A 17,627-nucleotide genomic window follows, 5' to 3' on the forward strand; every position below is an offset into this window, starting at 1 on the left:
TTCACTAGAATTAGAAGGTCAGTCCCAAGTTCCATCATGGAGTAGAACATTTCCCACTTAGTATGAAGAGAACTATCTGCATCCAAAATAACCGTACTAAACTGATGGGTGATAGAGCTCCTTTCAAGCCAATGGTCGAACAAAACAAAACAACATTGCTCATCACCAATACTATCGTAAAATGACTATGTTTGCTAAGGTACATACCAAAATGCAAAATATAAAGGTTAAAACACAATTTGAACATGTCAATCTATGTATTTATCAACAGATAGAACACTAATCATCATCTTAAAAGTTGGTGTTTTAATCCAAGTTGTAAAAAGTATATAAAAATCCCTCAATGTGAACATTTTCTTAGTTCAATAGTTATCGATGAGGAGATCAAACTATTTAATTAGATTAGATTAATGATATGTTCTAATTAGATTAGATTAATGATATGTTTGGAGGTGATTATAAAATAATTAAAGTTATTTTTTTTTTATAATTTTTAAATGCTTTAAATTATTCAAAATTGATTTTAATAGTACATAAAAGGCGAAATTAAACTTAAATCATTCAAATCAAAGATTTTTTTTTAAATAAATAATTATTTTATATTTTTTAAATTTACTAAATTACTACTTAAACTTAGACCAAAAATGTATTTGAAAAAAATGCATTTGAATGGATAAATTTTGCTTTCGCGAACCCATATAAAAGGGCACACAATGTACTAAAGCCCGTCTTCAACCTCTTCCTATCTCGGGTTTCCACTTTTCAAGCTGCAGGCAGCAGAGAAATGGAACTTATTTCCATAGCTCCTTTCAGTTCTCTCATGGACTTCACGTCAACCATTAAAGCTCTCTAATACTTGAGTCCCCTTTTGTTCTTCACAAATGGCCTCCATTGATTCACTGCTATCTCCGAGGGCTTTCCTTCCAAAATCCTCCTTCAACCAACCCACCCCGCGTCTAAACCATGTACCAACTAAGCGTTTCAATTTCACTCGGAATCCCAGAACGTCATTGCTGTTTCTTCACCGAAACAGGTTTGCTCTCTGCTTGGCAGTTTCAAATTCTTCGGATTCACCGTCAAAGTCCTCCGGTGGTGATGAAGCTGCCGGAGACGATTTTGTAACCAGGGTTTTGAAGGAAAATCCCAGCCAATTGGAACCCAGGTATTTAATTGGCGATAAGTTGTATACTTCGAAAGAGAAGGAGTATTTGAGTAGAAAATCGGAGGTGGGTGTGTTTGATTTCGTTGTGAAGTGGTTGAATTCGAGAAAGAAGTCGAAGGAGGAGGGAATTGAGGGTCATGAGGAGGGTGGAACTAGGAGTGAGGCTGTGTATTTGAAAGACATTTTGAGAGAGTATAAAGGGAAGCTTTATGTGCCTGAGCAGGTCTTCAATACAGAATTATCGGAGGAAGAAGAATTTGATAGAAGTCTTGAGGCGTTGCCGAAAATGAGCTTTGAGGATTTTCTGAAAGCCATGGAGAGCGACAAAGTAAAATTGTTAACTTCAAAGGAGAGTATAGCTACGTCTTATGGCAACAGGTTCAGAGATTTCATTGTCGATTTAAAAGAAATTCCAGGTGAAAAGAGCTTGCAAAGAACTAAATGGTAAACTTGACTTGCTTACATCCTTTCTTCTGCATTTTTACTCCGTTTTTTTCCCCTAATAAGTATGCATTTACCAGGTCGTTAAGGCTTGATGAGAGTGAAGCTCAAACAGTATTGGAGCAGTATACAGGTCCACAATACCAAATTGAGACGCGTACCTCGGTAGGTAATCAATTTCTCAAAACTAGTTTTAGTTTGACAGGTCGAGTAAGGATTTTTTAGGTTGCTGAATCTCTTTACTCTCAATATTTTTCATTTTTATTAGGAATTTCCTTTAAATGTACGGCCTTACTTTCTTATAGGTTGTACAACCGTGTCCTTGAGTTTTAAAATTGTCATTTCATATATGGACTCTGTAGATTTAGTTTGTAGTGTTCCCTCTTGGTTAAAGTCTGAAAGGGAGGGACAGCTGGCAGGCGGGTTTATAGATCCTAGAGTGAACAGATGAGTTGAGTAAAGCTTTTTGGTACCTGAATGGTAATGGAAATTTATTTCAAATTTTATCAGTAACATGCTACCAACAAGTGACTTGATGCAATTCAATCTCTTTAAAAAACTTAAGAGAGCGGATAGACATAGATATGATACCGAACACACCGTTAAGTTTTCTTCATTCATCAAATCCCAATGGTTGGGTTTTTCTCTTATACAAAATAATATGCATAGTTTTTAATCAGTGTACCTTTCTTGGGATTGTGTTTTTTAATTGGAATTTGTATCCTAGCTTTTGTATGGGGTATTTCAGCATTAGTCTACCCCTTCTTTACAATAAAAATTATTTTCTATCTCCTTTCATCAAAAGAGAATATGGAAAAAGGCTAGAAGATTTGATGTTCATGTTCCCTGATATCTTGATTCTTATGATACAGTCTTGGGTGGGAAAATTGCCTGATTACCCTCATCCTGTAGCATCTCGCATATCTAGCAGAATGATGGTAGAGCTTGGAGTAATGACTGCTATAATGGCTGCTGCAGCGGTTGTTGTTGGAGGGTTCCTAGCTTCTGCTGTATTTGCTGTTACTAGTTTTGTCTTTTTGACATTTATTTATGTTGTATGGCCGATAATCAGACCATTTCTTAAGCTTTCTCTTGGTCTGATCTTTGGCATTTTTGAGAGAGTTTGGGATAACGTTGTTGATTTTTTTGGTGATGGAGGGATTTTCTCCAAGATTAAAGAGTTTTACACTTTCGGTGGCGTCTCTGCCAGTCTTGAGATGTTAAAACCAATTATGATTGTTCTTTTGACCATGGTTCTTCTTGTTCGCTTTACCCTTTCAAGGAGGCCCAAGAACTTCCGCAAGTGGGTATGTCCTTTTCTATTCATTTTTTCCACCCGTGATCTTGCTTTCCATGCATTTACTCTCTTGCAACTGTTAGAGGTAATAATAATATGGACAACTTTCTTACTTCTTAGTCAGCATCTCCAAAGATCAAATGCAAAGAAAGAATTTCTCATTTTGATGGAGAACTTATGAAATGTTATCTTTTCCTTGCTCTCTTTATCATGTAGGATCTTTGGCAAGGGATTGATTTTTCACGCTCTAAAGCAGAAGCTCGTGTTGATGTTAGTACTCATTTCAAGTTCTTATAGTATTCTTAGAGTAAAGGACATATCCTAAGCATCATCCTGTTTCTCTTGACTGAAAATTTTCAGGGTTCGACCGGAGTCAAGTTCAGTGATGTAGCAGGAATTGATGAAGCTGTGGAGGAACTCCTAGAGGTACTTAGCCATCAGTTGAGGCCTTTGTTCCTTTCCTTTAAAGCTTTCATTTCTGTCCCTCTCTATGCTCAAAAGAAACGATAGATTCTTTCATAATTTTGTCTTACATCTTACAAAGAGAGAATCGGATTTCCACAATTACCGTAATATTTATGATGAAATTTGAATCATCATGTGGAACTTTCTTTCCCTTTTAACTCTTTTGATTGCTTGAAATGTGAGTGCTCAAGCTCTTTATTATTATTTTAATTTTATATATTTTAAGAGGCAGGGGAAATGGGAAAAGATAGGAATGGTTGGAGAGATGGAACTCACAAGCTAGGTGTCTTGATACTGACAGTGACAACAACTACATTTTTTCTTAAAAGAAATGAAAATCTAAACTTTTATTAGAACATACCAAAGAAAACAAGCTTGCAACAAACGAAGACAGAACAAAGGAACCATGCAAAAACAAAAAAAAAAAGTTACAAGAAAATGCTCCGATTGTTGAAAAAACTACATTCATTCCTATAGTATTCAAGTATTTCAATCCTATTTTTACCTTATCCACGTGAATTCCCTGGGAATAAGATTTTACTTTTATGGCATTTATCTTGTTGTGGGTCGTAATTTTGTATCTGGTTGGCAGGCTTCTCATCTTAATTTACTATTTAAACGATGTACATTGTTATATTTAGTGTTGCTTCAAGGCTGCAAGTTCTAATGAAGTGGTGGATTTACCTTTTTATTATTGTCCTGTTTAGCTGGTGAGATACTTGAAGAATCCTGAACTGTTTGACAAAATAGGAATAAAGCCTCCTCATGGAGTTCTTCTGGAAGGACCTCCTGGCTGTGGTAAGGTTAGTTTCACTCCCTCTGGATCTGGAAATATTTGAGCTGTGCAATATTCATTTACACATGTTTAACTCCAGCCACATGTTTCAGACGTTGGTGGCCAAGGCCATAGCTGGTGAAGCTGGTGTTCCATTTTACCAAATGGCTGGATCCGAGTTTGTCGAAGTTCTAGTCGGTGTTGGTTCTGCTCGTATTAGAGATCTGTTTAAGAGAGCAAAGGTGATACATGGGTTCTTGGCACCTTGGCATTTTTTTAGTGACTGTATGAAGTATCCTCTTAGTTATACAATTTTCACGATTCCATTCTTGTCTTCAATAAGTTATATGAGTTCCATGCCATGCATGAAAGTAACTTTAACTCTTCCAATAGTATGTTTTTTTCTTGGCTCGTTGATTATCATTTTGGGAGCTTTGATAAGCTAGTAGGACCTCGTATAAGGTTTTTGTTTTTAAGCTTAGATGGTTTGCCTCATTGGCTAATCTGTAATTTGTCTGGCTTTTGGAGAAAGTTGGGGTCTTCTCAGTGGTAGTTTGGAAATGAAGAAAACCCTTGATTTAGAACAATGCTCTATTCAGCTTGCCTGTTATCAAATAACTATGTATGAAGTTGTGAGTGTGGAGTTTCACTTGTCCATTGTTTCTAAAGTCAGTTATCTATGTTATCTATATGCAGGTAAACAAACCATCAGTTATCTTCATTGATGAAATTGATGCCTTGGCAACTAGGTATTCTTGACGTTGAACTTCTTTGGTTTTTAGTTTAGATAATAGATTACATTTAATACAGCACATTACATGACATGTTATATTATGTGACGGTGGCAAGAGTTTGGGACGTTTGGAGATACCCTCTAAGATCATAAGGGCTTGGGGTTCACGGCCTCAGGTTGAGAACTTAATAACTTGGTGAAATCTCTCTAAAAATTAGTGGGGTGGGTGGTTCATGAGCACAATGTGAGGAGTGGGGTCTCCACACCCCATGTTATTGGATATTTGATGCCATTTATTCTGTTAATCTATTTTCATGTCTTTTCTTTTAAGCAACAACCAAAAAACCAGAGTGTCTATTTTCGTGACTTCATTCTTGTAATTACCATTATGTCTCAGGCGTCAGGGAATTTTCAAGGAATCTACGGATCTTCTCTACAATGCAGCTACCCAAGAGAGGGAAACCACATTGAACCAACTTCTCATAGAGCTTGATGGATTTGATACTGGAAAAGGTGTTATATTTTTAGCTGCCACGAATAGAAGAGATCTGTTAGATCCTGCACTTCTTCGACCGGGTCGTTTTGATCGAAAGGTTCAATTTTTTGCTTCATGAATGTAGTTGCTTGTTTTCCTGTCTGTGGCAATGCATACAGAAAGATATCAAGTGTGTTTTGTAATATTCTTGAAATCAATTGTTTTTTTATGCATGACATCATTTAATAATTTGAAAACCTGCATTTCATTTGATAGAGAAATCATAGTGCATTCAAATTAAAGACTATTCTAGATGATGACCTTCTAATCCTTTTAAATATATTTTCCCCTGGCAAGTAAACAAATTTTCCCTGCTAATGCTGTGTGTTCATACATATAATATATAAATCATAGAAAGGTATACAGCACATGAGTATGCTTTTATGATTCTGTATCTTATTTGTCTTTACTGCTGGATACCTTCTTGGGGCATTCCTGCGTAGATAAAAATTCGTCCCCCGGGTGCGAAAGGGAGACTCGATATCTTGAGAATTCATGCAAGCAAAGTGAAGATGTCAGACTCTGTTGATCTAAGCATCTACTCACAGAATTTACCTGGTTCGTTCTTTTTGCGCTTTTTATATTATTCTGTAACTTTGTTTCTTGAAATGACATATCAAATAACCAGGTTGGTCGGGAGCGAAGTTGGCTCAACTTGTCCAGGAAGCTGCTCTTGTTGCTGTGAGGAAAGGGCATGAATCTATTGTTCAGTCAGACATGGACGATGCAGTTGACAGGCTCACTGTTGGACCAAGACGTGTCGGCATAGAGCTAGGTCATCAGGGACAATGCCGGAGAGCTACCACAGAAATGGGTGTTGCTATAACTTCACATTTGCTTAGGAAATATGAGAGTGCAAAAGTTGAATGTTGTGATCGTATTTCAATCATCCCCCGTGGTCAGGTTTGTTCAAATGCTTCCGGTTGAAATATGTTGAATTAGCCCTAAGGGCGTTTTTGTAGTTTACTCTATATTTACTAAATTAAGGTTTTCCCTCATCCTATTTATATATGAAGTTGGGGTCTCTTGTAAGCATGACATTAAACAATAAAACTTTTCTATCGTGGTTTTCTCTCCCTAGATTAGGGTTTTCCACGTAAACCTTGTCTTGTCTCTTTTCTTTCTATCTTTCAATATGGTATCAGAGCAAGGTGATGAAACTTTAACCCCGATAGAAGAAATTCAATCATCAAACTTGATACGTGAAGGAACACTGGCAGACACGACTAATGTGGTTGTGATTCAAGCAGTCGTTGATCGATATCTTCGAACCATCTTAAACCTTGCGCAACCCGAACCATCTGGAGCCCCGCTGCCAGACTTCAACAACCCAGTCGGCACGCACCTCGGATAGCTTCAATCGCCAAGCATCACCAACCCAGTCGGCGCGCATCTCGGACCGCAGCCTCGACTTGGATCGCGATTGACACAGGTCTCTGATGGATTCGCTCCAGCCGGGCCGCCGAACATCTCCCAGCTCTAGGGTACCAGCCCATTCTAGCCGAACATCGCCGATGGGGGTCCTTCGACTTCGCACACGGTCGGGTTCGCTCCAGACGGCCGTTTGCTTCAACCTTGCAGCCGATCGCCGAGCCCTCTGTCTGTTACCCACCTTGGCAGCCGTCTGGGAGCAACGTCGATCACGGGCCGCCGTATTTTGCCGTCGGTGGAATTCCGGTAGTAGCCTCCTCCTCACAGTACCATGGTGGACAGCCTCTTCCTCATGTGTACCTAGTTCAACCTCAGTTTCGAATGGGCGATTCCGTTGAAGAAAATTCCATTACTTATGGACAGAAACACCCTAGATCTGAATCCCATGGGGAACTCCAACAACAATTGGCCAGTCTCCAACAACAGATGGCCGCTCTCGGAGCCAGATTGAATGGCCATGATTCTTCCTCAATCTATTTAGAAAATCTGGTAACAATGTTTCCTACTCTTCCTACTACTAATCTTTTATCTGGGACTATAGGAAATTCTGCAGGAATGATCACAGGAGAGAAGCTGAATGGATAGAATTACTTCTCTTGGTCCCAAACAATTAAAATGGTTCTTGAGGGATGCCATAAGTTTGGGTACTTGACTGGAGAGATATGAGATACCACGACTGAGTCTTGGGGATCCTCAAGAGCGTGTCTATGAAGGTAGAGGATTCATTGCTCGCTCGATGGTTGGACCAAGTAGTATGGAACCACAAATTGGGAAACCTTTACTCTATTCAGCCACCGCCTGAGATATTTGGGATGTAGTCCGACGGTTATATTCGAGACGTCAGAACGCATCTCGCCTGTATACTCTACGTAAACAGGTTCATGAATGCAAATAAGGGAGCATGGGTGTAACGTCATACTTCAACAAGATGTCTTTGTTATGGCAAGAAATGGATCTATGTCAGGAGATCATCTGGAACTGCCCGCATGATGGAATTACGAAGATAGAAGAGATTGAGCGTGTGTATGATTTTCTTGCGGGGTTGCACCCTAAATTTAATACAGTTCAGAGTCGAATACTAGGGCAGAAACCAATACCGTCTCTCATGGAGGTCTGTTCAGAGGTTAGATTGGAAGAAGATAGATCAAGTGCAATGAATGAGCCTGGTGTTACCACTGTAGAGTCAGGGTGAAATCTGTTGGATCTGATGGTGACAAGCAGAATAGTAAAACATCCCCAGTATGTGAACATTGCAAAAAACCGTGGCACACGAAGGATCAGTGCTGGAAACTGCATGGTCGACCTCCAAATGGTAAACGTCGCCCTCCAAATGACAAGTCGAAATCTGGTCGTGCTCTAGTGAGTGAATCGGTTGAGGGGGCCACACAACCTCCAGTGACCAAGCCAGATGATTTAGGTACCATAGGGATCGGAACAGTTGCTCAATTAGGTAACCTTCAATCTTTTAGTTTCCTTGTTGAAAGGAATGAGTTATGGATTCTAGATTCAGAAGCGACCGATCACTTGACTGGCTCATCCGATCGATTTCTCTTGTACTATCCGAGTGCTGGAAATGAGAGGATTTGAATGTGGATGGGTCCTTTGCTCCTGTTGCTAGAAAAGGCAGATTGTCACCATTTTAGGGATTAATTCTACAAAATGTCCTACACGTGCCAAAAATTTCTTACAACTTGTTATCAATAAGTAAAATAACAAAAGATTTAAACTGTAGAGTTGTCTTCTCACCAGATGTTGCTTTATTTCAGGACTTGAGCTCGGGGAAGACGATTGACACTGCCCGATATGACAGAGGCCTCTATTTCCTTTCTGAAGATGCTTCCTCTAGGAACTTGTTTAGGACTAGCCTTTTATCTTCATTTACTATGTCTGTCAAAGATTATTTATTGTGGCATTTTCGTCTTGGACATCCAAGTTTTCAATATATGCGATATTTGTTTCCCCACTTATTCCATAATATGAATGTTTCTTCGTTATCTTGTGATGTCTGTATACGTGCTAAACAACCTCGTGTATCTTTTGTTTCTCAGCCCTATAAACCTACCCAACCTTTCCACCTGATCCATAGTGATGTTTGGGGTCCTTCAAACATCTCTACCCTATCTGGTAAACGGTGGTTTGTAACATTCATCGATGATCATACCTGACTTACATGGGTATATCTCCTTGCTGATAAGTCCGAGGTTCTGCCTACCTTCAAACAATTCTATACCACTATATTAACACAATTCAACACAAAGATCGCCATTCTTCGAAGTGACAATGATCGTGAGTTTGTCAATCACACCCTCCAGGAATTCCTAACATCAAAAGGGATCATCCATCAAAACTCATGTGCGTATATTCCGCAACAAAACGGGGTGGCTAAACGGAAAAATCGCCATCTCATTGAAGTTGCTCGCTCCTTGATGATTCCAACGTCTCTTCCTTCGTACCTGTGGGGAGATGCGGTCCTTACCGCAACCCATCTCATTAATAGGATGCCTTCACGAGTTCTAAAGTTTCAAACACCCCTTGAGTGCTTCAAAGAGTCCTACCAGTCTACCCGTCTTATTCCTGAGGTTCCTCTTTGTGTGTTTGGGTGTACAACCTTTGTTCATACTCATGGTCCACACCAGACTAAGTTTGCCCCATGAGCTCAAAAGTGTGTGTTTGTCGGGTATCCCCTTCATCAGCGAGGCTATAAATTCTTTCACCAATCTTCCAGAAAATACTTTGTCACTATGAATGTCATGTTCCTGGAAGATAAACCGTTCTTTCCCGTTAGTCATCTTCAAGGGGAGACCACGAATGAAGAGACTAACAGTTCCACATACTCCGTACCTATTAGCTTCAATCTTGAGCCTAGTCCTAATATTCCTGAATCTGGTCCACCTAGTCTCGAACCTAATTCTGCTCTTGCTATTCCAGTATTTGTCCCTCCAACTAGACTAGTGTATTGGATAACATACTATAGGAAGAATCTCAGAAAGGAAACTCAGGAACCTTTGGTGTTCCTGTCCCGCTATGAGGAGATTCTTGAAGAGAAGTCTGGGAACATAGAAAATGATGAGACGAGCTCAGAGAAGGTTGAAATTTCAGGAGGTAATGAGGTGCTGGAAGATCCTTAAGAAGATGCAGAATTGTCTCAGAAGTCTGATACTGGAGAGAGACTGACGAAAACTGGCAATCATGATACCACTCTGGATATGCCAATTGCTTTGAGGAAGGGAACCAGGTCATGTACAAAGTACCCTTTGCACAGTTTTTTGACCTATAGTAACTTATCTCCTGGTTTTAAGGCTTTCACTACCCAATTGGATGCTCTAGCAATACCTACCAGTGGACATGCGGCCATGGAAGTTCCCGAGTGGAAAGCGGCAGTAATGGAAGAAATGAAAGCTCTTGAGACAAATAAGACTTGGGAGTTAGTAGCTCTCCCTAGAGGTTACAAAACAGTTGGTTGCAAATGGGTGTTCGCTGTGAAGTATAAGTCTGACGGAACGCTCGAGAGATATAAGGCTAGGTTAGTTGCTAAAGGGTTCACTCAGACGTATGGGATTGATTATTCAGAAACATTTTCCCCAATGGCTAAGCTAAACACGATCCGTGTTCTTCTGTCTGTCGCCGTGAATAAAGATTGGCCCCTACATCAACTGGATGTAAAAAATGTCTTCCTGAATGGTGAGTTAGAGGTTTACATGAGTCCGCCTCCAGGTTTCGAAGCTAAGTTTGGGAATCATGTTTGCAAACTCAGGAAGTCCTTATATGGGATGAAGCAGTCTCCTAGGGCATGGTTTGACAAGTTCACAGTGTTTGTTAAGTCCTAAAGGTTTGTTCAAGGGCATTCTGATCATACATTGTTTACCAAAAAATCACCTTTAGGGAAGATTGCTGTGTTGGTGGTGTATGTTGATGACATCATTTTATTAGGAGATGACACGATAGAAAATGTTAAGTTGAAACAAAGGACGGCAGGCGAATTTGAAATCAAGGATCTTGGTGGTCTGAGGTATTTTCTCGAGATGGAAGTGGTGAGATCAAAAGCAGGAATATCTGTATCTCAACGGAAATACACTTTGGACTTGTTGAAGGAAACAGAAATGACCGGATGCAAACCCATTGACACTCCTATTGAGGTCAATGGCAAACTGAAAAGCATTTCAGAAGGAGTTCCTATGAATAAGGAGAGGTATCAACGCCTGGTGGGAAAACTGATTTACTTATCTCATACTAGGCTCGACATCTCCTATGCTGTGAGTGTGGTAAGTCAGTTCATGCAGAATCCATATGAGGAGCACATGGAAGCAGTGGCCCGAATTTTGAGATACCTGAAGTCCACCTCTGGGAAGGGCTTAATGTTCAGAAAATATGACACACGGAGCATCGAGGCATATACTGACTCAGATTGGGCTGGATCTGTGACTGATAGAAAGTCAACCTCAGGATACTGTACCTTTGTGTGGGGAAATTTGGTGACTTGGAGGAGTAAAAAACAGGGTGTAGTGGTTAGAAGTAATGCTGAGGCAGAGTATAAAGCTATGAGTCTGGGAGTGTGTGAAGAAATTTGGTTGCAGAAAGTTTTGTCTGATCTTCACCAGGACAGTCCGGGTCCTATGAAGCAGTATTGTGATAATAAGGCTACCATCAGTATTGCTAATAATCCAGTACAACATGATAGAACCAAACACGTGGAAATTGATAGGCACTATATTAAAGAGAAGTTAGACCACGAGATTATCTGTATTCCCTATGTACCTTCAGTCCAACAGGTTGCAGATGTTCTTACGAAAGGGTTATCCAGACAGACGTTTGAAGCTTGTGTTAGCAAGTTGGGTCTTGTCGCTATCTACGCTCCAACTTGAGGGGAAGTGTTGAAATATGTTGAATTAGCTCTAAGGGCGTTTTTGTAGTTTACTCTATATTTACTAAATTAGGGTTTCCCCTCATCCTATTTATATCTGAAGTTGGGGTCTCTTGTAAGCATGACATTAAACAATAAAACTTTTCTATCGTGGTTTTTTCTCTTTGGATTAGGGTTTTCTACATAAACCTTGTCTTGTCTCTTTTTTTTCTATCTTTCAATACTTCCTTATTTTTTCATTTTGATCAAATTTACTTTAGTTTCATCAGTGTCAAACTGACATGTTAGGCGTTAAAAAAATGCTGAAACCGATTTTTTCTCCTCTTTTTCTTGTTTTTCTAGAAAAGTAAACTGATTTTCTGACTCAAACCGTCAAGAGCTTGGTTTGTACCTTCTCACATGCTCATGATGGTTTCCGCATTCATTTGAGATGAAGAATTTATTATCAAAAGCCAACTACTATCAAGGCTGTAATTCTGAAAATTCATGCGAGTCCGTTGGGTTTTTATTAGGATCCTTAGTTTGAATGTAAGTGGTGTCTGTTTGTAGTTGCTCTGGATCAAATGCCAACTGAAGTACTTTGCTATAAACTCTTTGGCCTGTGGATGGATATCTTTCTTGAATTCTTCTCTATTGGCTCAGCGGCCTTAGTTTTTAACTGAAATTGGTTTCTCAGACATTGTCACAAGTTGTGTTTCGCCGGCTCGATGATGAATCATACATGTTTGAGCGACGACCGCAATTACTTCATCGTCTCCAGGTTTGCTAACATGGAACTCAGGCACTTTAGATTGTGCCTTTCCCGGTATTAAACTAGCAGGTCTATTTTCAATCATCTGAAACTCTTGACACGCTGTAGGTTTTTCTTGGAGGCAGGGCTGCGGAGGAGGTCATATACGGGCGGGACACATCAAAGGCATCAGTTAGCTATCTTGCTGATGCCTCTTGGCTTGCTCGGAAAATTTTAACAATGTCAGTTAACAGTTCTCAATTTTTATCTGATTTTATATGCGCATGTCATTCCCTTTACATGGAATGGTCGCTTCTCCTCTGTAGTTGGAATTTGGAGAATCCCATGGTGATACATGGGGAACCACCACCATGGAGGAAGAAAGTGAAGTTTGTTGGTCCAAGGTTGGATTTCGAAGGCTCTCTTTACGACGACTATGATCTAATCGAACCCCCACTGAATTTCAATTTAGATGACGAAGTTGCTCGGAGAACTGAAGAGCTAGTACGTGACATGTATGATAGGACGCTGGCTATGCTCCAGAGACACCACGCAGCATTGCTTAAAGCCGTGAAAGTAAATAATCCAACCGTGTCTGAAAACAGTCTGAGTTTTCTGTTTTACAATTCATTTCCGACCTTGAGGCTTTTCCTGGAATTGAATTGAATTGAATTGCAGGTTCTCATCAGCCAGGAGGAAATAAGCGGAGAAGAAATCGACTTCATTCTAGATAATTACCCTCCACAAACACCTATTAGTGTTCTTTTGCAAGAGGAAAACCCTGGAAGCCTTCCATTTGTAAGACGAGAACAAGAACGAGTACCGGAACGTGAACATGAACATGATTTCGAGTATGCTGCTGTTCCTCAGTCCATAAGTGAAGCCTGAGAAGGATGCAAAATCTATATGTGAAATTGGTAGTTTGATGATGAGGTTCCATGACCTTGTTAACATGCCTCTCTATTCCCTGCATCTTTTGCATTGCATCAGTTTGTGAAGCTTGAAGATGGTAGCAGCTAAATTGAGATGACAAATATTGTCATATTATATTCTCTCAAAATTCACATTTTTTTTAATAATAAAATTCTCATAGGTTAAATTTGCAATTATCAAGTCAATTTTTTTAAGCGAATTATCAAGTCAATATATTCTGTAGGTAGAACTTTTGATCTTTACATACTATATTTAATATATTCCTTTTCTTTTACATACTTCAAATTTTATCTCATCAAGATCTTTGTATTAATTAAAATTCAACTTCTTGGTGTAAATTCAATGCCAAATTCAGTTCGTTTGATGTGTCTTGAGACGTAATGACTATTTCTTTGAAAAGTTCATGGACTATGGATAATAAAGGATATTTTTAATTTGAACATTAAATTAGATTTACTTTTATATATATACATATATAGTGTTAATGTGTTAAATGAGTTTATGAACTTTTATAAGTTGGTTATTTTTTAAAAAATATAATAATCGATTTAATAGATAAAATTTGAAGTTTATGTTTAATGAAACTTTAAACCAGTAATTTCATTATTATCTAAAAAATATTGATGTTCAAGGAGTAAATTTGTAATTTTAAAAATTTTAATGGTCAAATAGACCCATATTAAAATTTGAGAACTGAATTTTTAATTTAAGATTTAACCATTGTTCGGTTAAAATTGTAATAAGAACGAACTTAATCAAACACACTTCTTATCTTTGATATTTAATGGCATACAAATAAATCAAAATACTTTTTCATAACAACTAAACAAAACAAAAGTCGAACTTTAAAAAACAAATGAAAATAAACGCATTTTTTTATGAAATTAAAATAAATAAATTTCAACAAACAAAATATAATCACTTTTTTTTGTTAAAAAAGTGAAAGTTGTAAAAGGAAGGATAATTTTCAAAAGTAAAAAACAGCTATCAGCTACAGTGGGTGTATAATGATTTTCTCACTCAACCAAGAATTAAACAAACACCATATAATATCGAGAAATTGTTTTAACGAAAACTTTTACACATAAAAAAATGTCAAATTATTTACAAAAATAGCAAATGAAACACGGATAAATATTAATAGATTTTTATCATCGTCTATCACATAACATCAATGATAAACTTCCATAAGTTTTCATCAGTGATGGATATTGATAAATTTTTATCCGTCTCTATCAACCTCTATCAAAGAAAAATAAATTATTTTATTATTTTGGATAAATAATTTTCCTTATTTTTTTATTTAAAAAAATTTTCTTTATTTTAAATTATAAAATTGTTGAATATTTTCATTACAAAATATTACAATATATCAATGATCTATTCGGATAGATAATGATATTTTGTTATATCTATAAATATTTTGATTTATTTGAGGGACTAATTAATGAAATTAATGAAATCCATTTTACAATAAAGACGAGAATGGAATTACGAAAATATCCCCACGATAAACAGACTGACTGACAGAGAAGTTTCACACGTTGGGAAATTTCTCCTTTTCGTCGTCTGTTACGATACCATTTCACGGGTCACTAACCCAAAACCTCCACCTCCTCCTCCTCCTCCTTCCGCCTCTCCGATTCCAAACAAATTCCGGCTCCGTCACCAGAGATCATTTCCCCACCGTCATCTCCGGCGCCGACCAACGCATTTCATCTTCCAAACTCCACAGTTGACCATATATTGCATAGTTGAGCTTCTCACGGCGACGGCGCGTTTACACACCTTCCGCTGAAACGCGACGCCACAAAATTTCCTAGGGTTTCATGTTTTGTATGGTTGAGCGTCATACAGAGGCTTTCATGTCGTTTGAATGGAGATTATCTCTTCTGCCACCATTGCCTTGTCGTCCCAACCCTTTCCTATAGCTGCGATTGTTACTTTTCTTTGTTTCCTTCTCGCTCTTTTCGCCGCCGTTCGATTGGTTTCTGTTCCTTACATTAGAAGGACGAAAGCGCTACAATCGGTGGCCTTGGGTACGAGGAATTGTAATTGTACCTGTTCGCTTAACGGTGGTGTGGTTATTGGGGGTTTGGACCCCAGGGCTGAGATTACTTCTTCGACTAGTACGAGTATGCCTTATTTGAACGGTCGTGCAGTGGAAGTTTTGGAGAAAGCGCCGGTGGTTGTGACGGAGCGGCAGACGGGCGCTTCGATGATGGAGCAGTTGGTGCCGGAGATCACTACGCATGCTCTTAGTTACTTGGATTATCCCAGCCTATGCCGTTTGTCCATGACTAATTCGTTGATGCGCAAAGCCGCGAATGATGATAATGCCTGGAAGGCGCTTTATCATAAGGTACGGGCTAGGTTTAATATTCTCTTGTACAGTTTTGGTCTGCTAATTTATTTTTCTTCTGGAAGATGAGTGCCGGGGAAGAAACACGAAGGGAATATAGAGTCTGTGTACTTGGCATTTTGTTATGAAATTTTGCTATCATCACCTCGTCTACATTTACTGAATTACCTCAATGTCTTTTTGTAATTCTTGAGGGGAACGAATTGACTGTATTTACTTTTAGATTTCAAGTAATGGAATCGTTTCAGTTGATGGTTTATGGCCAAAGTTCTTAGATTGCAAGAACTATCTCTGTGCTTTCCTTGTTGTGTTGTTCTAGATGTTTAAATCTATTTAGAATTCTCTGGGGCTGAAACAACCATTTCCATGAAATCTTTTAGGACTTCACACTGGAACAAGATACTGTAACTCCAATTAACGGGTGGAAGGCTTATTATGCTGCAACAAGAACAATTATGAATATTAATGCTCAATTCTATAACATCATCAGAGACAGGTCTCTTCAAGCGATGAGTCGATTTTGGTTAAATGCAGATTATGTGAAGTGTATTCATGCTTCAGGAGAATTCTTTTCCGGGTATTTACCTCATTGTCGTATTTTTATCATGATGATATCAGATTACTGCTTCATATGGCTAACTAAATTAGCAAACATGTCCGATGTTTGCTTCTTCAGACTTGTGAGGTCCCATATATCATATATGACCCCCTTTTCTTTTTGTCTGTCTCCTCATCTGATCTTTCCATTTTCTAAGCCTTTTTAGTGAGAAGAAGGTGATATATAAGGGATAGTTAGAAATGACTCTAGGCTTATGATTACTGCCATATGCGTTTTGTGGATTATCTGAATTTCTTTATTTTAAGGTTTATGTTATATAAGAACATTTGACGAGAATAACATATTTACTATGTTGAGACTGGCAATAGACTTGACCTTGCGTCTCTACTCTTTAGTATCACTTGAATCTGGCTGTATCCTACTGTTTCTTGAAGAGAAAGGATAGACCATGCACATGGATAACTAGATTATATGACTAGTGAGATACCGAAGAAGGTTCCTTGTAATTTGCTCGTGCCGCATTGAGTTCCATGTTAATTTGTATTAATCTTATATGATTAGATGATTATATGTTGTCTAACTTTTTAAGTATGTTGAGCTTTATCGTTCTGCCTCTGGCAATTTTGCAAATAACCTTTGCGATCAACAAAGACACTTATTAGTTCTAGGTTGAACTATATTTAAGGGATTCAATCTTGAGCTTGTCAAGTTGTCAAGTTACTTGTTTGGGAAAGACTATTTATGCATGTTATTTCATGCAACAGCTCTTTGAATTCCTGTCATATGTTGAGTTAGGGCTTTCAAATAAATAATCCGGTACTTACTATGTTAGGGATTTTCTTTCTACAGGTATAATGCCGTAATTCAAAGTTGGCAGCTTGCATTTAATTGGGAACAAGGGATTAATTTTCAGGTCCGTGATGTACGGGCTCGTGTGCTTACAGATATGGCTTGGGTTAGCATGAAAACGTATGTCGACATGGATACAGGGCCATTCAATGTGACCAACATTTACGAGTTTCATAATGGTCGATGGTACATGGTGCATCATCACAGCTCTGTGATGCTTATTGTTGGGGAGATGGAACAACAAATGGTTCACGGGTGACAGCGAAGATAGAAGAAAGTAAAGCATGGAAAAATATACAATACTAGGTGGTACAAAGATAGGGTGGTGTCTGGTAGCAGAAGCAAGATTAAAAGAAGAAAAAAAAAAAAAAAAGAAAAATTTCTTGTCCATTACTTTAAACACAACACCATTTCAACTGTTCCAACCTCAGTTTTGCTTGACCTGTGTTGATTGATCCCTTTTTCTTTCAAAGTTTTTTTTTTTTGACCCCTAA

The 17,627-nt window shown here is 38.4% G+C and overlaps 2 protein-coding genes across 2 annotated transcripts; both read left to right on the top strand.

Moving 5' to 3' along the window:
- The first annotated feature begins 881 nt into the window (after positions 1–881).
- On the top strand, positions 882–13,639 carry LOC120070190 (probable inactive ATP-dependent zinc metalloprotease FTSHI 1, chloroplastic). The gene is made up of 15 exons (XM_039022047.1): positions 882–1,606; positions 1,684–1,768; positions 2,476–2,910; positions 3,117–3,170; positions 3,261–3,326; positions 4,073–4,168; positions 4,254–4,382; positions 4,837–4,889; positions 5,271–5,466; positions 5,852–5,966; positions 6,037–6,311; positions 12,377–12,460; positions 12,560–12,672; positions 12,757–13,006; positions 13,109–13,639. The coding sequence occupies exons 1-15, from the start codon at positions 882–884 to the stop codon at positions 13,316–13,318; spliced, it is 2,886 nt and encodes a 961-aa protein (XP_038877975.1). The 3' UTR covers positions 13,319–13,639.
- A 1,248-nt stretch (positions 13,640–14,887) lies between these two features.
- Positions 14,888–17,627, top strand: LOC120072604 (F-box protein SKIP8-like). The gene is made up of 3 exons (XM_039025041.1): positions 14,888–15,725; positions 16,106–16,302; positions 17,134–17,627. Exons 1-3 carry the CDS (start codon positions 15,240–15,242, stop codon positions 17,390–17,392), a joined length of 942 nt encoding a protein of 313 aa, XP_038880969.1. The 5' UTR covers positions 14,888–15,239; the 3' UTR covers positions 17,393–17,627.

This window comes from Benincasa hispida, chromosome 1, assembly GCF_009727055.1.
Source record: "Benincasa hispida cultivar B227 chromosome 1, ASM972705v1, whole genome shotgun sequence".
In the NCBI taxonomy this organism is placed as follows: domain Eukaryota; kingdom Viridiplantae; phylum Streptophyta; class Magnoliopsida; order Cucurbitales; family Cucurbitaceae; genus Benincasa; species Benincasa hispida.